Source organism: Bos javanicus, chromosome 16, assembly GCF_032452875.1.
Source record: "Bos javanicus breed banteng chromosome 16, ARS-OSU_banteng_1.0, whole genome shotgun sequence".
Taxonomy (NCBI): Eukaryota; Metazoa; Chordata; class Mammalia; order Artiodactyla; family Bovidae; genus Bos; species Bos javanicus.
The window spans coordinates 55,973,348-55,992,286 of record NC_083883.1 but is presented as its reverse complement, the minus strand read 5'-3'; the positions used below and the strand labels follow the sequence as shown (position 1 = coordinate 55,992,286).

Here is an 18,939-nt window from a genome sequence, read left to right as displayed (position 1 = left end):
GAGGCTTTCGACTTTTCTCTACCAGTGAACACATCTGGGTCAAGAAAGTGAAGGAGGGAGGTATGTTACTACTTCATCTTGAAAGACAGTAGGCATCTTGAGAGGGCAGGGTGAGCTTGAAATCTAGATAATCCCTTTATACTGAAAAAAAGTCCAAAAATTTAAAAAGAATTAATATCTATACAGAAGAGACAGAAATGCAAATATGAATATTAAATCATTTAATTCTCAAACCACTCACATGCATAATGTTCTTTTACACAGTGTTAAAATAAAGAGGAAAATGTATTTTTATACAAACAGAATTTCAAGTATACATTAATAGACTTTTCAAATTACTAACCAAGTTGCTAAATTTCATTCACATTGTTCTTAAAGCTGTTCAACGAGAAAGCTTTTGCTAAACTGCTTTAAATATGTTTATATAAACCCATATATCTTCACTCTTTCTCTGAATCTCCCTCCCCCAGCCCGTCTCTGCCCACCCTCCTACCCTCCCCGCTTCCCCGACACAACAGGGCTCCTGGGGCTCTAGGAGACATGCAACCCCACCAAGAACTATTGGCTTGTCATCAGGGGAAGGACAGAATCTACAGGAGGAGAGACTTGAGAACACCTGTCAAATTAAGGGAGAGAACGAATCAGATACTTCACAAATCAGGATCGTATTTTATAGCCTGTGTGATTCACTTGGCCTTTTCATTTAAAAAAGGAGTCTCAGCCTCCCACAAAATCACCCTCAAGTTTCTGATAATTTGGTAGCTGAGAAAATATTGGGTATATCCCCTAGTGAAACATCTCAAATTAAGGTAGGCATTTTGAACTTTTGCATTTGGTTGTTTCTTTTGCCCTCTGGCTGGGGGTGGGGGCAGCTTAAAAATGGTTGACTTGTGTGTTTACATTAAGGAATTTGGTTAATTTCACAGGGTCTGCCTAGGGTTCTCCCTCCCCAACTCTCCTCCTGAAGTAATCTGGCTTAGGGGCCAGGAACAGCCACTCTCCTTAGGAATTAAAGTGCATTTTTTTCAGTAAAAGTGGGGACAGGGGGAGGTGTGGTTTACACTTAAGTGATAATGATTACAAGAGGGTGGGGTGAAAATCCTATTCCTATATATAGGTATTTATAGTTAAGGGCATAATAAAAACAGATATTCTCTAAGGAAATAAGATGTACAAACCCAGTCCAGCACCCTCAGGGGCATGAGAGCGCTAGCCTTGGCTCACTGACTGTTCTGAGACATCTTTATGGAGCGATCATTGCAGACGAAAGACACAAACCTCAAGTGTTAGTTTTTTCAAAGGGAAAAAAAAACAGGTTCTTCTAGTTAAAAACTCTATCTCATTCCCTTTCAGGGATAACAACATTTTAGAAACTGATTGTCGGTTTTAATATGAATCCTTGATTAACAAGTTGTGAAAAAAATGTTAGATAACTTTGTTGCTTAGAAATATTATGCTATCCTTAGAAACTGAGGATGAGGAGGCATAGTTGGTCCTTGCTATCAATAAATATCATCTAAGGGGAAGCTAAAATGTTCCTGTCATCTTTGATAGCTACCACCAGAATCTTACTTTTCCTTTAAATGCTTTACTATTTCTTGGGGGGGTCAAACCCAAGAATTTTCCAAAGAGAAGTATATGCTACATTATTAGCTGTATGAAGAAGTGATGAGAAGGGGGAAATCGTCCTGGATTCTGGCCTCTGAGTCCAGTGTGATCTGCTTTTCACAGTGACCAGTGGGAAGGCACAGTGCCAGGGACGGGAAGATGGGAGACAGCTGTCACCCATCGTGTAAGCACCATTGAGAACAGCTGGACAGATGTCTTTGAGATTATGTCCATCTGAAGGAAACCACATTTTGACTACATTGACTTTTCTATCTTTGAACCCTCTGTCTTTTCTTCTCAGACACAGAGCGTAAGTGGGTCCCACCTGAAATTATGAGAAGCCAGGAAATCTAAGTGGCTTGCAGGATCCTATTAGTTCCTCAACCAGGGATTGAACCCCGGCCCTCAGCGGTGAAAGCACGAAGTTCTAACCCCTGGACGGCCAGGGAATTCCCTGTGTTCTTTCAACGTACTTCTCCCTTTACTCACTTGTGCTGACAAGCTAAAGATTGAGAGTTCTGGTGTTAAGATTTCTTAAAGGAGAAGCCAATGGTTCCTGACTTATGTGGCAGATCTACTTAAGTTCTGCCATTATATTGCAAAACAATGCAATAGGCTACAACAGTGAACACAGACCATAAAGGATGAAAAGTTAACGTACTGAGACTTTTTTTTTTGCCTATAGTTTGGGTATGTTTTTCTTTTGTTGTGAGTAAGGGAATGGGGCAGGGTGGTGAAACTGCAGTCAGACTAGTTTCTGTTTAGCTCTTTCAGAAAGGATTACTTAGAGGTTTAAGAGGAATCACAAGCCAATCAGTAGGACAGAAGAATATGGCTGGTTAGTCCTGACAGAGAATTCCTGATAGGGAATTTGTTTCATTACTTGTGTAAAATATAGTACAAGTTCATATATATATACTTTACCATTAATTACTTCCCCTTCTCCTCCTCTACTTCCTTCCCCTAAATCTTTAAAATCCAGTGCGATGTGATCTGCATAAAGTTCAACATTTCACAGTACTCAAGGTTTCTCAGTATGAGAACCCTAATGGGCTTCTCTCTGGATGCAGACAAGTCTCCAAGGCTACTATTGCTTTTCTGTTCCACCCAACGTAAGGAAGCCTTCTCAGATCTTCTAAGGCATAGGAGGCATTTCTGACATTGCAGCATACACATGCTAAGCAAATAAGTCAGGCCTAAATGTTATTTTAATGAAATGTCAGAGTCTGATGCTAATTCAGTCCTCTGCACTTAAACAATCTTTCCTTCCACCCACTTGTTTCTTCTCAAACACACCACCTATTTGAAATTTAAATCATCGATTATTTGCAGGCAGTATAGGAATCAAAGTTTCCACAGTGCCAGCAGTCTCTCAGATGAGACCATCACATTTGAACTTGCTCTTGAACACAAATTTCTTTCATGAATTAGAAATCACTTAGTAGTTTATTAGTTTGAATGGTGGCTCTCACTCTTTAAAGGCTAATCAAACAGTCCTCCTCTCCCCATTACCACACTGAGGTTGCCATGGGCAGGTTTTTTACACCTGGGTGGGTGAATGAATCGACGATATGAAAACTTGTTTGGGAATTACTGGGTTAAGTCTTTGACATCCTGGAACAAAGCTGCTAAAAGGACTCATTTCACATTTCATGTAAAACTCAGAAATATTTACGCCTTAGCTAGTGCATTTAATTCACAAAGGAACATGGAAAAGTGAAAGTCACCGTACATTGAAATCCCACTTAGAAGACAGGCTAAGGGACAAATAATCAACTACATCACCATCACACCAGGAAGGACCCTTCTATTTCATTAACTTTAACAATGCTACCTGATTATTTTACAAATAAAAATCACCCTAGGTGGCTTGGGCCTGGCTCTTTTTTTTGGGGGGGGGGGGCGGTGCCTGGCTCTTTTAATAAATTCAAGTGCTCTATTTTAGCTAGCAGAGTTTTAAAAATCTCCACTTAAATCACATATGAAAGGGAAAGAGGATTCTAGGGAGCAGACTCAGAAAATGTCTTTTGCTGACTTGTGCAGGCTTTGGTACAGAGAGGAAACTGGGTGCATGGCAACAGCTCTCTGCTGAATGACTCTGCGGACAAACGGATGGTCCATTTTACCACCTGAGCCGTGGCCCGTGCTAAGTTTTAAACGCCAAGCCATGCCTGTGATACTAATAAAGGTACCTCTGACAAAAGACAACCGGGTGGAGGTTATCCTGCCACAGACCCCTCAGGACTACCTAGAAAATGATTCTCAACCTTGGCTGCCCATTAAAATCACCTGAGCAGCTCTTAAAGCCCAGGCTGCACAGCCAGCCAATTAAACGTGCATGTCCAGAGGGGGCCCTAGGCGGCAGTCATTTTGTAAAAGCCCCAGGTGATTCTAATGTGCAGCAAAAATTGAGAACTACCTGCCAAGGTCAACTAGCTCTGCAGTATTTTAATAGAAAGCATTAAAGTCACTGTTCACCCAAGCCAGACAGAAGATAAGACTCTATGCTTCCTCCCAGATTCACAGGTTGATTCAACGTGCCTCCCAGAAATGACCTAGGCATCTCTCACTTTTTTTGTTTTGTATTTCAATAAATCACTTTGGCTATAAAACAGACTGCATGGCTGACAGTGTATTATTGACTTAGGTAAGACTGCACCTTAAGTATGTGTTTGTAGCAAAACAGCTGGGGACAGGTCTAGGCCAAGACTCCGGGCACAAACAAAAGATAAGCCAGAAGGAAGAATTTTCCTAAGCAGAAGTTAATTCCTGAGTCTAGGTTCTTAGTAGCATGGCTTATAGGCTGACAATTATTCTATAGTTAGAAAAAAAATAGCTGTGGTGAAGAGATTCACATGATTTTAGTATCTCATCTCCTTACAGAATTCATACTGTTACACGGATGAAGGTTACTATTGGGCTGGCCAACCCAATACATCAGTCGTCACCAATGAGTACTGCTTACTGAATTTGGAATTTCACACTGGCAGTACTGTCACTTGCCCTATCCAGTCAACAGGAAAAGTAAACACTTATCAGTTAGTACCTAAAACACGGATGTGAAAACTCTCCAAGTCTGCAAATGGGTCCCTCTCTCGTTTTCACTCCTAACCAGCAAGTCCCTGTTTGGACATTACAACCAGCTATTCTAACCAGTGCATTTGAATGAAAAGGTGGAAAGCATTCTGAGATATTTCTGAAAGGCCCACAGTCCTTTCTCAGCTGTAACAAATGTTCAAAAGGTAGGTAACCTGATTTGGCTCAGTGGACTAGGGTGCCCCCAACAGCAGATCAGCTGAGTGCTCCAACTGCATTTAAAGATTAGGTGGTCTGCCTAGTGGCATTTACTACCGAAACTGAATTTCCTGACACCCACAATAGGCCATCCTAACTATTATAACATTCTTGGCATTATAAAGAGAAGAATTTCAGAGTGTCTAAAAGCAAAATAGGTCATCCAAAAATCCAGGTCATGCAAAACTGCATGTCAAGATACTGGCAGAAGGCTCAACATCAGGAAAATATGGTTGATATTCCAGTCCCCAAAATGGGCTGCAAATGGCAATTAAAAAATAAAAAAAGCTCAGGATTCAAACAAAATTTTCACATCATTAAAAGGAATTGAGTGCATCTTTAAAAACAGCAGAAAGACTCCACTTCCAAGGGCTACTCTTGCCAAACAGAGGCCAGTGGATAAAAGTACTAAACCCAAGTGTTCTGACACTGATTTGGGCAACAAAACCAAACATTAACATGTGAAGATGACAAAGAGACATGAGATACTGCAACCTCTATATTTCGGGTCTGGCTTTCCTTTGCTTGCTACAGAAAGCTACACTTTCTTCAGCCAAGTGCTCAGAGGTAGAGGAGCTAAAGCGAGTACAAAAGAGAATGAGGTGGACAGTGGCTGAGGAATCCAGCCTCCTGCGTAAGGGGCTACAGGGCAAACTTGGAATATTCTGTCTTTAATGGGAGGTAGAATTTTCTACACTGACTTATCTGCCTTCATCAGACATTTTTTTCTCACACACATACATACAATCACATACATATAGCGGGCAATTCATAATGATATTGCAACTTGCAGTGACTGCACACCTATTCCAACATATATTTTCAACCTAAATTTTCTATTAACCCCCAGCTTTTCTCTGGTAGATGCAAGCCAAATTTGTTCTTTTGAGAACCCTCCTTTTGCCGGGCTTCTAAACATACATTTCACTTTAACGCCTACATCTTTTGTCACTAAAGAACAGCTGCACTAAGTGGGTGCAAAGTGTTATAACATCTTTATAAATACAAAGTGCAAGAAATCATTTTCTTAGCCAAAATACAAACAAAGCAACTAAAAGCTCTCATAGCCTACTATGCCAAGAAATTGATTTTTATAATCAATGATACAGCTAACAAAATGCTTCTAAAGCTACCAAGGTTATAGAGGATGAGTAAATATATTTATAAACATACATTTATGAAAACGAGATATTAAGAAAATAGCCAAACTTCCCACAAAAGTTATTTGCATGAACTATCTTTAGTATACCACTCTGTGTTCAATGCACATGCATATACAATTGAATTATATTAGTGTTATTTTTATTGGCCCACTTTTCCAAAAAGAAAACAGGCTCACTTTTCAAGTTACATGATTTAAAATCATTTTTGTAAAAATAGCAAATACCATATAAATTTTACATATCTTTGCTATCTGACTGATAGCCATTCTTGAAGTGGATTTCAGCCACACTCTTAGTGACCCCTGCTTTAGCATTTTGGCTTCCAGAGGAAACACATTTTAAGTTTTGTTCCCTGTGTTGTAATTCGGTTTTTGCAATAGCTCTTTAAGAACCACTAGAGTTAGGATTCTGTTAATTTACAGGAAACTCAGTAGATCATCTTCAAATATGTCAAAAATATCTGCTTTAAGATGTGCTAAATGCAGAAATCTAAACCATAGTAATTTCTCAGGTAGTTGTTATTAGCTTTAATAGTTTAGACTTATGATGCTGAAAAGAAAAAATAAGTATTTTGAAAAAAAAAAAAAAGTATTTTGTCAATCTACAGGTTCCCTTTCTTCTTTGTCCTCTTTTTCAATTTGAGACCACAGTACACTGATCAACAAAACCTTGATCAACAAAGGTTTGAACTGCATGATCCACTTATACCCACGTTTTTTTCAATAGTAAATGCTACATTACTAACCTCCAGCAGTTGGCTGAATCCCCAGATACAGAGGAACCTCAGAAACAGAGGCCCAACTATTAAGATATAGGTGGATTTTCCACTTGCAGAGGGCTGCATCCTAACTCCCACATTGTTCAAGAGTCAACTGTACTTGGTTTTTGTGCAACCACCAGATGATTTCAAATTTAAGAGTCAGAGAATCTAGAGGAGGGCCCAAAGGGCTATAAGACACCGAACGAGAGGCATCTTCATAGATTATCAAAGATTTTTCAAGTAACCAGTATTTTTGCTATGAGCTGCTTTGCTGCAAACATTTTTGCACCATGACTAACTGGCCATAAGACAATTTTGCCACAAAAGATAAAATAACTGGGTGACAGTTTTGCTTTGATAGTTTGGTTTTGACAGGCATGTCTCCCAGTTAGTGACATTACTGATGGTTTTATTGAGCTGACAGATGATGATGATTGGCCCCATGAGTTGGTGTCTTATTTTGAAATACACTACACTGGAGGATAAACAGGCCAAAAGTCTCAGGTGCAGAGCTGAACCCACATTTCCTGTACAACTATGGAAAGTATGAACAGACATATGACCAGATGCCAAGAACAAACAATAGTGCAGAGGCTTTCAAGATGCGACAGAAAGCATGGCTACGAATATGCATCCTGGTTATTTGGAAACTGACACCTCTCTCAATGAAAGAAGTAGTTTAAGGAAAAAGAAAATGCACAATGCTGATGAGGAGATGATCAAAATACTCAATACTAAGAATGAAAGACTTGGGAGACAAGTACTTAGGTACAACACACAAAATATGAAAATCAAGTTATTCGTGCAGGATTGCCATGAACTACACACATTTTAGATGTATTCAAATATTTTGTAATTTGCTTTCAAGTTTTCTAAAAAAACTGTCATTCATTTATCATGTTTCATTATGTCCTCTTTAATATCCCTCTTTTATTTTTTACTATTTTATCTTTTATGGGAAAATTGCCTTGCAGTGAATTAGTAATTAAGGTGAAAATGCCTGCAGCAGAGATGTCTACGGCGAAGATGCTTAGAGCAAAAGTACCTAGAACCACTTTTTCATTCCCTGGGAATATATTTTCAAAGGTTTTCTCTGTCACAATGGGCAGACTTTGAGGTACAGCAGAGCGGAAAATGTTAAGGCTCACTGATTTTTATTCATCAAAATTTGCCCCAATCATTATATGATAAAATCTAATTAATCCGGATGCCTAAATGACTCAAACATTCCATACCTGGTTATTCAACCACAAATGCCAAAGTCCTTTTTTCCTGTCCCAGGATTTTCTAGAGTCCTAAATTAAGTTTTCAGCCCCGAGTACCCTTTTTATTTCCTGTATTTGTAATTCCTGAGGCCTGACCCAAGAACAGAGATCCCTTCGACTATATGATCTAATTGGGACTGACCAACAAGAAGCCCTCACAACTAATTCTCTAAGAAACCACTGCAGATGGAATGGATAGATAACACCAAACCTTTCTTCTCTTAGAAAGTTGATTTGGGGATGATCATTTTTCCAATATAATTTATTCTTTGCCCTATTTCTTCTGAAAGCAATAAAAGTCCTTTTATAAGCCAGAAGGAGTTAAAGCATCCTAAACTTGACAAATCTAACCCCAAATCATAACACTTCAATGATATGTCATTTCAGACAACAAAAGCCAGTAGCAACTGATAATTTTTAAAGGATTAACAACTATAAAATGGAGCAACAGTGTCCAAAATGGAAGGTAATATAAATGGAATGAACCTCTTCCCCAGCACAAATTTGTGCCAGAGGTGGCAGTAAAGATAGGTAGGGGGCTTCCCCAGTGGCTCAGTGGTAAAGAATCTGCCTCCCAATGCAGGAGACACAGGACACGAGGGTTCAATCCCTGGGTTGGGAAGATCCCCTGGAGGAGGAAATGGCAACCCACTCCAGTAATCTTGTCTGGGGAATCCCATGGACAGAGGAGCCCAGTGGGCTACAGTCCAAAGGGTTGTTGCGAAGAGTTGGACATGACAGAGACTGAGCACAGAACAAAGATATGCAGTATATGCAGGCAAAATTTTCAATTATGTCAAAAATATAATCCATCTAGCCACTTAACAGAAACTCCTGTTGAAACAGATTTAGCAGCTATATGAATTTTCCATACCACAGGAGTTTATGCCTATTTGAAAATGAACTACAGCTGACATCTCTAATAAATCAAGGTCTGTAACAGCAAGGTTTTTACTCCCTCTATAGATTATTTCTGGTTTAGCATGGATAATTACTGTTGCTTCACAGGAAAAAAAAAAAAAAGGGCAAATGCAATAATTTGGAACTTGTACAAAAGAAAACATGGAAACTTTGCTGTAAGTGAAACTTGGGGGTGGGAAGCTAATGAAATCTGTTCCAGGTATTTGTTTCATTCTCCTTCTAGCTTCTTCTAACTCATGGTAAGTAGAAGAAATGGTTTCTTACAGCACAAACAACTGACCTAAATGAACACACGAGTTAAGACAAATCCAGAACACATACTGCTGCCTGTAAAGATGGTCTCAAATTCTTGACACACCTTCCATCAAGTGGTAAGGTATCTCCTCTCCCTTCGAATCTGGGCTGACCAGTGACTTCTTTGACCAATAATGTGTGGTGATGACTCTTATGAAAGCTCTGGGCCTGGCCTTGAAGAGGACTTGGAGGCCTGAGCTGCGATCTCCTAAATTTGACTACTCTGACAGAGAGATCAGATGGAGGGTCCCCGAGGCTCCAGAGATGCGGACAAGGCCTGCTGGGCCAAGTTTTCTGGTCAACCAAGGTGTCAGGACCGTGAGCTCACCTTGGACACCCTGACCAGTCCAATCACCTGCTGAATACTATCAGATGACCTGAATCATCACCACAGGGAACATGAAACTGCCTAGACAAGCCTGTCCTGAATTTCTGATTCACAACATCATGAAATGTATAAAGTAGTTGCTGTTTTAAGTCACTGAGGTTTAGAGAGTTTGTTACATGGCAACAGGTAACTGGAATGCAATCTTTCAATTTCTGCCTTGGTAGTAGTAACTCAAGCAGTTGTTCAAAATTAGAACCACCAAATGGGTGACTCCTCTAAATTGGTGGGCAATATCCCCAAAAAATGTTCACCATGCAATATCTGCTCGAAATCAACTGCATTATCTCTTAGAGAAACCTTCCGATCACTTATTCCTGAATTTAAAGTTCACTAAAACCAGTGCTGTTACTGGCTATGGTATATTCTAGTTTACTTCAACTCTGTTAAGTAAACAGAGTTAACATGATGTACTGGAGATAGTCTGGGCTTTGGAATCAGATTGGTAAGTATTGGCTCTGCGATTTATCGATTGTATAATCTTGGGCTCAACAGTTTCCTCATCTATAAAATATGGTATAATTATACCTGTTAAAGGCAACATAGTCCATTAAAGAGTGTCAAGTCTAGAGAAAGACTGCCTAGGTCAACCTCTCTGTCTGTTTCTTTTTAAAGCGAGGATAGTAACAGCATCTACTCTAATGGGTTTGTCTAAGGAGCAGCAGAGTTAATTAATGTGAGGAACATTAAACTGTGCTTAACACATAGTTAACACTCAAAGTCAGTGATTTTTAGCTACTTCTGTTACTACCTCAGAGAGTTATTTTGAGAATTTACTGCAGTTATGTCTCTAGAGCACTTAGTATGGTTAATTTCGTCCCCTTCTTTTTGACCCTCATGGCTTTTAAATACATATATCAGCCTCTAACCAAGTGGGTTTAGGACTCTCAAGTACAGGAAGCCACATCTAAACTATGTATAAAATCAGTTTTGCTATACAAATCCCAAGCACACTGTCTGGTACCAAAAACTACTTAATGGAACAAAAATGTACTTAATAGAACAGATTCTCCTCTTGCTACCTACCATATAAGTGATTTCACAGGGTAGGAAACATTTCCCCATGAGATACATACTTTGACTTCCGGCATTATGGATAAATTCAGATTCTAAGATTCACAGTATATTAAATTGTGCTGTTGGTCGTATGAGATGCTGAACAAATATCTTAAGTGGGTGGTGAATTCTAGTTTCCTTAACAGGACTTACTGAGTCGACATAAAAAAAGCAAGCATTAGAAAAGTGGTTTTTCCCCCCTTAACTGCTCTGCCTTTGTAACTAAGCTTTGTGTTTAAAGCTTCCACTATTTGAGCTAATGGACCTTTCCTAATTACATTACAGATAATGGGGAAGGTATAAGATAAGAAATTTATTTATATGTGTACCCACTGTGAACGTAATGCATATTTCAGGCAATGCTTGCCTTCTAAGCCACTGCTGTTCTTCACAAAGGGAAGGATAGTCTGCCTACACAAAACCAGATAGTCTGTACAGATATCTTGCAGGTGTGGAATGTAATTAAGTCAGGTTTGAAAGTATGAAACTATCCAACTTTGGTTTGTCCTGAGCAAGAAAAATTACTTAATGCAAAGTAAAAAGACTGGTCCCAGGAAAAGCACCACTTTATAATAAGAAGAGTGAAAAACAGAAAGACACTAGAAAGCAAAGGAGGCAAAACCACATTAAGATTGATAGTTATCAAAGAAGTCATAATGCTCAGCAAACTCCATTATTTTCAACAGATTCTTATTTAAATGACATCTGTTACCAAGCCCTCAAATGAAGGTGTATGCAAATGATTCACTGGACTACCTAAATACAATTTCTTTCAAAGTCCTATACCCTAAATTAACTGGAATCCCAAATTAACCAGAAAAACTACTCTAAAATCTCAAGAACTCATTATTAATATAAGTGCTCCAAGACAAAGCAGATCTGACCTATGCAAATATACTGGAACCTTCTAGATGAAGATTATTACTGAGGGTGTAACATATAAAACCTAATTTCCAACTTAGAAAAAGGCAACTTTAAGAATAAAATGTATAGTGAAGAGGTGCTGTATATGCGACTAGGTAACTCATCCAAACTTTGCATGTGTTGGTAGAACTCACAACAAAGTAAGACTCAAACTCACTGTATTGTATGAGCATGGCCTAGAACACTCTGCCCAGATAAATTTAACTCAGAAGTCCATGCACTGTTTACAAATGGGGAGCCATTATATTTTCCTCTTGCAAGGAATTATGTTTATTATCATCCTAACATTTTCCATTTACTTTTCCACATCTAGCATAAATAAACTAATTGAACAGTAAGAATGAACATTCACAAAGCAAATATATAATGTCCCAATATATATTGAGAATTATAAACAATAACAGAAATTGGACGATAGTTCTAAAAAGAACTTTCAATCTTCAGATATTTAAGTTTTAAAATATTCTTTTCTTTTTTTAAAAAAGGAAGATTTTGGCTTTTTACTACACCACATAGAACAGAGTGAGTTTACTTGAGTAAATTAAAATGAAGATTTATAGTGAAGAAATGGATAGTTTCTAATCTAGAAAAACAGATTTCGGATAGGAATCAAACCACTTATTCTTAAGAGAAATTAATTTTAATACTAGAGAGAATAAATCCATTCTTGCCACCATCATCTGTTAACTTAGAGAAATGGCAAAATTTACTTATAAAAACATTACTTCTCTTCCCCAGTATTTTCTCTAAAGATGATATTCATTTAACTTTACATTATTATGCATGGGAGTTATTTTTAAAAATTACTTTCTTAAATCTGTAATTACCATCCTCAACTTAATCTACCTTAAAGGAAAGGACAAATCATAATGCCTGCTCGAAATGCTTTAAAGCAATGGGATTCAAGAAGGAGCACAAATGAGACAAGCATCTAGAAAAAAATGGCAACTTCTTTCAAGAAACCGATGCACACACGGCAGTACAAACTTAAAACCTCAACCAACCTGTTATAAAGGCAAAATGACAAGAGCAACAAATTGAGGGGGATGGCACAATTCTTTAAATCTATTAATAATTCTGGACGTGGCGACCTTTTCTGTCAAGAGCCAGACAGCAGGCCCTGTGGTCTCTGTCAGCTTTGCCAGGACTGTACAAAGTAGCCGTAACACCTAAATGGATAGGGGTGGCTCTCTTCCACTACCACATTCTTTATACATAAAGGTGACCTCAGGATTTGGCTTGGGCACTGTGGTTTGCTGAAATCTTGATCTAATTCCTAAATCCTAGAGATATATTTTGCCCCCTTAGGGCATCCTCTCAAATGGAGGGATTTATCTGGCTTAATTGCTACTTATTCTTTTTCTAAATCTCAGCAACCAAAATACTGAATGAATGAATATACAGATAAGGAGAACATCTGAGGAAGAGAAAAAACAAAACAAAACAAATCCACATGCCGGTTACAGCTGAAAAAATAAAAACTTCCAAGACTCCAACTCCTCCCTGATTAAACGCCTTTCCACTATGACTACAACTTTTTATCTTTGTTCAAATTTAATTTCCTTTCTATTGCTCATTGCTTTCATTTCTTTAAATTAGATCTTTTAGTCAAACAAAATGTTGTTTTTACCAGTTAAAATAAAATTAATGTTAAGAAACAGTTAAAACTTTTGAAAGTTATTTCCTGACCAAAGACTATTCAGCTATTAAAGATGAAGTTCGCTATTTCACTCTTGTATCAAACCACTTCCAACCAAGGTCAGATTTCAACTATGAAGTTAGTAGGAAAATGGTTTATTTCTATTGTCATGCCATCTTTGGAAAACCCTGTTTCACTGATACAGAGGGAATTGGAAACACTAAAAAAAACAACCCCAAAACTTCCCTTAACTGCTATCTCCCTTATTTACCAATCTTTATCCTTCAGGAACTAATTTATGCTTACATATCCAAGACTAGCTTTGACCCTCTGGTATAATGAATAACTAGGGGGTAGTTTGCAACTCACAGAAAACTCAACTCTGTTCAGAGGTAAATACGGTTCTGAGTAAAGAGAGGACAAGTCATTAGAAAGAGCCTTCTGCCTAAAGTACAGTATTACTGTTCATGCCAATGCCATATTTTAAACTGGTATCAGAATTCTGAGAGAGAAATAAAAGGTACCTTTTAGAATGAAAGTAGATTAATGTCATCTCTCTTCTTTTGCTAAGAATATTAGGTAGCTCCTTTGCAATTAAGGGCCACTCAACAAATGAAAACAGTCCCAGTGTTAGCTATTTCACGGCATTAGAGTATTTAATGATGATTTAGCTCTCACTGCTAATGCTGTTCCCTTCACAAGGTGACACGTGCAAGCTAAAATTTGGTAATGAGTTTCAGCGTTAGCTAAAAGTCCATGTAGTACATCCTTAAGAGAGGTATCCTCTGTGCACATACCTATAGAGCTTTTCATTAATGTAGATAGAACACTACTAACTCCTATGTCCCTACAAGGATGTTAGCTAAGAACTAAGACAATGTCACAGTGAATCTGGATAAGAATCTTGGATAGTTATTTAGAATAATAATCTCTCTTCTAACTAAAATGAAGAAATTGTTTTCAGAAACTTATGTGTTTAAAAGTTAGGCTGGTTTGAATTTTCATGAATTTCATGGCTCTGCACTAGGCCAATTAAGAGGCGAGAACCAGCAAATATGATTGTGCTGCAGTGGTCCTAGATGACCGAAAAGCACTCTATTCACAGTATAGATACAGCAAAAACCTGTTAGCAGTGAATAAAAAGGGAGGGGGGAACCCATCAAACCCTCACAGCATTTCCACGTCTATCAAACAGTTCCTAGTTCACTTAAAATGTCTGTTGCTCACCCCGGATGGAGCACTGACAAATGCTGAAGTTCCTCTTCACAGAAATGACTGCACCTCACTTTTACAATTTGGTAATAGTTTTAAAAGCTGTATTTTCTCATATAACATCTAAAAAACTAACAAAGCAATACAGAACTTCCCAGCATACTTCTCAAAAGTAAGATGGACGTATATATTTTTGGTAGGCTTCAACAGTCCTTCTAAAGCAGCATACTCTGTACCTCTCACCTCCGGCCTATTTAGTAACGGCAGAATCTGTCCACTGAAAACCTTGACTGCCAGCTAAAATGCTTCTTTAAAGATTTCAGTCTAATTTCAGCTCCACTTTTTCTATGTCACAGAGCACAGTTGCTCCCTAAGATGGCCCGCAGCGGCAGTTTTCACCCTATCATGCTGTTGCGCAACTAAAGAGAATGCCAAAGTCTGTTTTCTGAAGACAAACATGGCTTTAACATGACTTTTAAGGGTAGGCGCTCATCAAATGGTAGTAGCCTTATTACATTCCTGTTACAAGACACATTCTGTTTTTCCAGAAAGAAAAATAACCATTCACTAGTGATAGGGCACAGATGTATGTATATATACAGGTCTCAGATTGCTTAAAAGTTACCCTCTACATTCTAACTTCCGATCATCAAAGCAAGGCCATTCTTTCCTACCCACTTTTCCACATAACCAAAGCATTCCCAGGAAGGGGGCACACCACTAATGTTCTCATGAATGGCTCACCACCAGTGCAGGGATGATCAAACTCTCTCCCAAATCTCTTTTACAATCATCTATGCCCCTGTACCAAAACAATTTCTTACACCACTACGTATTTAAATACTCTCTAAAAGATCAGTGATCAATTATGAGAAGCCAGAGAGTTTTCTTTCTATTTGCATTGTAACTTGTAAGCATCTACTTGCCTGCATCCCTTAATGATCCTCCTTCATTCTCTGCATGCAAGACAGGGCATCTGAAGCTCTACATTTGGTAAATTCTTTCTGACTCTTGGTGCTGGATTAAGAATCTCAGAAATACCCAGAATTACCAAAAAGGTCCCTTGAAGTTTCAAAAATCTTAGGAATGATTAAGTAACCAAACCTGATCAAAATTGATCCCCTTGATCAATTTATTGCAACATGATTGTGCATGATGTTTTCTGGTAAATGCCCTGTTGTGTATTATTAAAAAGCAAAGCTCTTGGAGTCACCAGCAATTTGCTAATGGTTGGTTTATGAATTACTAGGTTTGCAGACGCAAGACATGGATTAGTGAGGTTCTTCTATTGGACTGAAAATATAAACTATCACATATGCAGGAGGAAATGGAATTGTGGTTGCAGTAAGAACCATAGTGTTGAATTTCTACAACCACAATATTGCAGAAAAAATGTTTAAAATGTCATATAAAAGTTATCAAATATGGAGACCTGTGAATTTAAAAATAGAATCCAGGCTCATTTCACTGTAAAGTGACATTTTTGATGTATAATATTGCTGTTATGTGAAACTAGGAGCCGAAGAGACTAGATGAAACTTTGGTAGTCAGCCTTACACGTTTATCCATCTGGACTAGAGCCATTTCTTAACACCCGAAGATATGCAAGCATTATGGCTTACAAACACTGATCAGGAAGTTGCAGTACAGCTGGCTCTGTGTTACTCGATATTCGGTAACTGCGACACAAAAACACTTCCTTCCCGTGCTCCCCTCTTGCTCGACACAACACTCAAGCCCCCAAATGCAGGAATACCTATTGTAAACACTTGGCTGCTCATTTCACTTCCAGGTGCCTAAAGTGCTTCAGATGCTGCTGCCCATTAGAATACTGCTCCAAGATGGCCAATTACGTGAAACAATCAGGCAAAGCATCCGGTGCCCTGCCTGGGCAAAGATTAAGTCTAATCTTTCAAAACAAAAAGAACTACCAGGATTCTTTTTTTTCCTTGAAATATGAAACTGCAAGTTCTGGCAGGGAAGGAAGAAGAGAAGCTCCCCCTTATCATCACCATCATGATGACTTCCTTCTCTTTCGTGGCTGGCTGGTTCAGATGACCGAGGCTCCTGCTTTGTGTTTTACACCTGGGCAATGACAGCCACCAGGGTGATATGGACCAAAGTACAGTGTTCAAACATGACTGGTAGAGAAATGATCATCTGTCACTGTTTAGTTAAAAAAACTTTTATAAAGTTAACAAACCAAGGCTGTTGATCCCTGAATTACAAAGTTGATTTGCTTGATTATTTTCCAAGTGTGAGGTGGGAAGAAAGAGGGGAAGAGCCTCTAGTGCTTTTGTGTATGTTGCTGATGCTCTAGTTTGGCAACATCTTGGGAGCATCTTCTGATCTGGTGATGTGGCATTTCATGAATCTAAGTACCAGTCCATGGCCCTGATGCTGGTTACTTATGGCCCAAAGGGGAAGAGGGTCTGCCCCCTTCCCCTCACTGTTTCAATCTGGTCCAGTAGTGGACACAGAGCCCTGGGCAGTTTCCCCAGAAGCAACTGTCTCTTCTTGTGAAGGTGATTCTTCCTCGGCTTGTCCCCGAGATGTGACAGTCGTTTCAGGGGAGATGCTATGAGGCCCCTCCAGGGGTATACAGCCAGGGTGGTTTTTGCGAAAGTGCTGATTCAAGATGGCCTGAAAGGGGAAACTTTTGCCACAAACATGACAGTGAAAAGGCTTGTTGCCTGTGTGTTTGCGGATGTGGTATTCCAGCTGATCTTTCCGGGTATATTTCTTGCCACACATGCGGCAGACAAACGGTGTGATCCCCATGTGCAGGCGCATATGGCGGTCCAGGCTCCCCTTCTGGTTGAAAGATTTGGCACAGTAGATGCAGGTGAGACGGGGGTTGTACCGGAACCACCGCTCAGATACTTCCTGCTCTCGGAGATACTCCACATAGCCACTTACTCCCATCATTGCTGACTCTTCTACCTGTACCAGGTGAGGACAACAAGCAAGTGAAACTATGTAAGTATATACAGTAAAAGACATCAAATCGTTTTTTACTTCTGTCTCTACGCTAAATGATTTTTAGCAGAGATCCAAACAGTGAATTAATTACTACCCAAAAGTAAAGATTTTAAGATAGGAATCTTAGAACACTGAGGCCACTCTACTCTATTACCATAAAAGAACAGGACAAATGAGTTACTTTCTGGCTGAAAAACCTCACGCTTATTAACCTCCTGCTAAATTTTTAATTTACAGTGATAGGAGAATCTAAGCCCCCTCTTACCATCCATTTGGACTCTAATTTGCAATCAGAATCTAGACAACCAGGTAGGTACTTTGGCAGTGTTGGTCCAGTAGAACTTTCTGTGATGATGGAACTATTTGATAATCTGCACCATCGAATATAGTTGTCATCAAACACACGTGGCTATTGAGCATGTGTAATATGCTAGTGTGACTGAGGAACTGAATTTTTCATTTTAAATGCTTTCAATTAATTAAAATTTAAATAGCCACATGACATGGCTAATAGCTATTATATCTGACAGTACAGAATACACTATGGCAAGCACATTATAAATTGTATTTTTTGCATTATCATTAATACCAAAATTTAACCCAGTAGTAACTAGCTTTATAAAAATGTGTATAACTTGTAGGTGACAGTATTCCTTTTTATCCCAAAATATTTTAGTACCACATCAACATATTTTCTTTATTCTAAAGACTGATCAAAATTTAAGTGACCTCAGAGAAAATTAGCAAAAGAACTGGGAAACTAGGCTGAGATATAAATTTACTAACTTAGTTATTCCTTCCTATAACCTCTTCACAATTTGATATCCAGTATTTACCAACTGGCTATTGTCTACCAAATACAATGACAGGTGCCACAGAGAAAGAAGTACAAGACCTGATTTCTGATTTTGCCTTCTGAACAGAAAGATAAAACTGAACAAAAAACAGACAAAACAAAGAGAAGGGGAATACATATTCCTAATGATTTCGCTAGTTCACTCTAATCGCTCTTAATTTATCAAGTATCTCCCTACTAAGCTACATTTCTTGCATTGTGAAAGAGAATTACTTAAGACATTCAAAAAAAGCAATTACCGTAAAAGCATTAAACCTCTGCTGTTGCTACTTAGATAACTAAGCCTTTACATTATTGAAAAATAAATGCTTTCCTTTTCTGATTTAACTTTTAAATCTCACTGATTTACTTATGGCTGTGCCGGGTCTTCACTGCTGCGTGCAGGCTTTTTCTAGTTGTGGCGAGCAGTGGCTGCTCTTCATTGTGGTGTCCAGGTTCTAGGCATTTGGCTTTAGCAGTTGTGGCACACAGGCTTAGTCTCTCCATGGCATGTGGGATCTTCAGGGACCAGGGATTGAACCATGTCCCCTGCACTGGTAGGCAGACTCTTAACTAATGGACCACTAGGGAAGTCCCTAAT

At 38.7% G+C, this 18,939-nt stretch overlaps 1 protein-coding gene across 6 annotated transcripts in view; it reads right to left on the bottom strand.

The window, feature by feature from the left end:
• Positions 1-206: 206 nt before the first annotated feature.
• Positions 207-18,939, bottom strand: part of ZBTB37 (zinc finger and BTB domain containing 37) — a 28,478-nt gene continuing 9,745 nt past the window's right edge. For 4 of the 6 annotated variants that reach the window (XM_061381719.1, XM_061381720.1, XM_061381721.1 and 1 more), the window contains exon 4: positions 207-17,464. In XM_061381719.1, the coding sequence (XP_061237703.1) occupies positions 16,976-17,464 (489 nt within the window). In that variant the 3' untranslated portion in view covers positions 207-16,975. The remainder of the gene's footprint in view (positions 17,465-18,939) is intronic. The other 2 variants (XR_009729794.1, XR_009729793.1) reach the window with 2 other exon arrangements.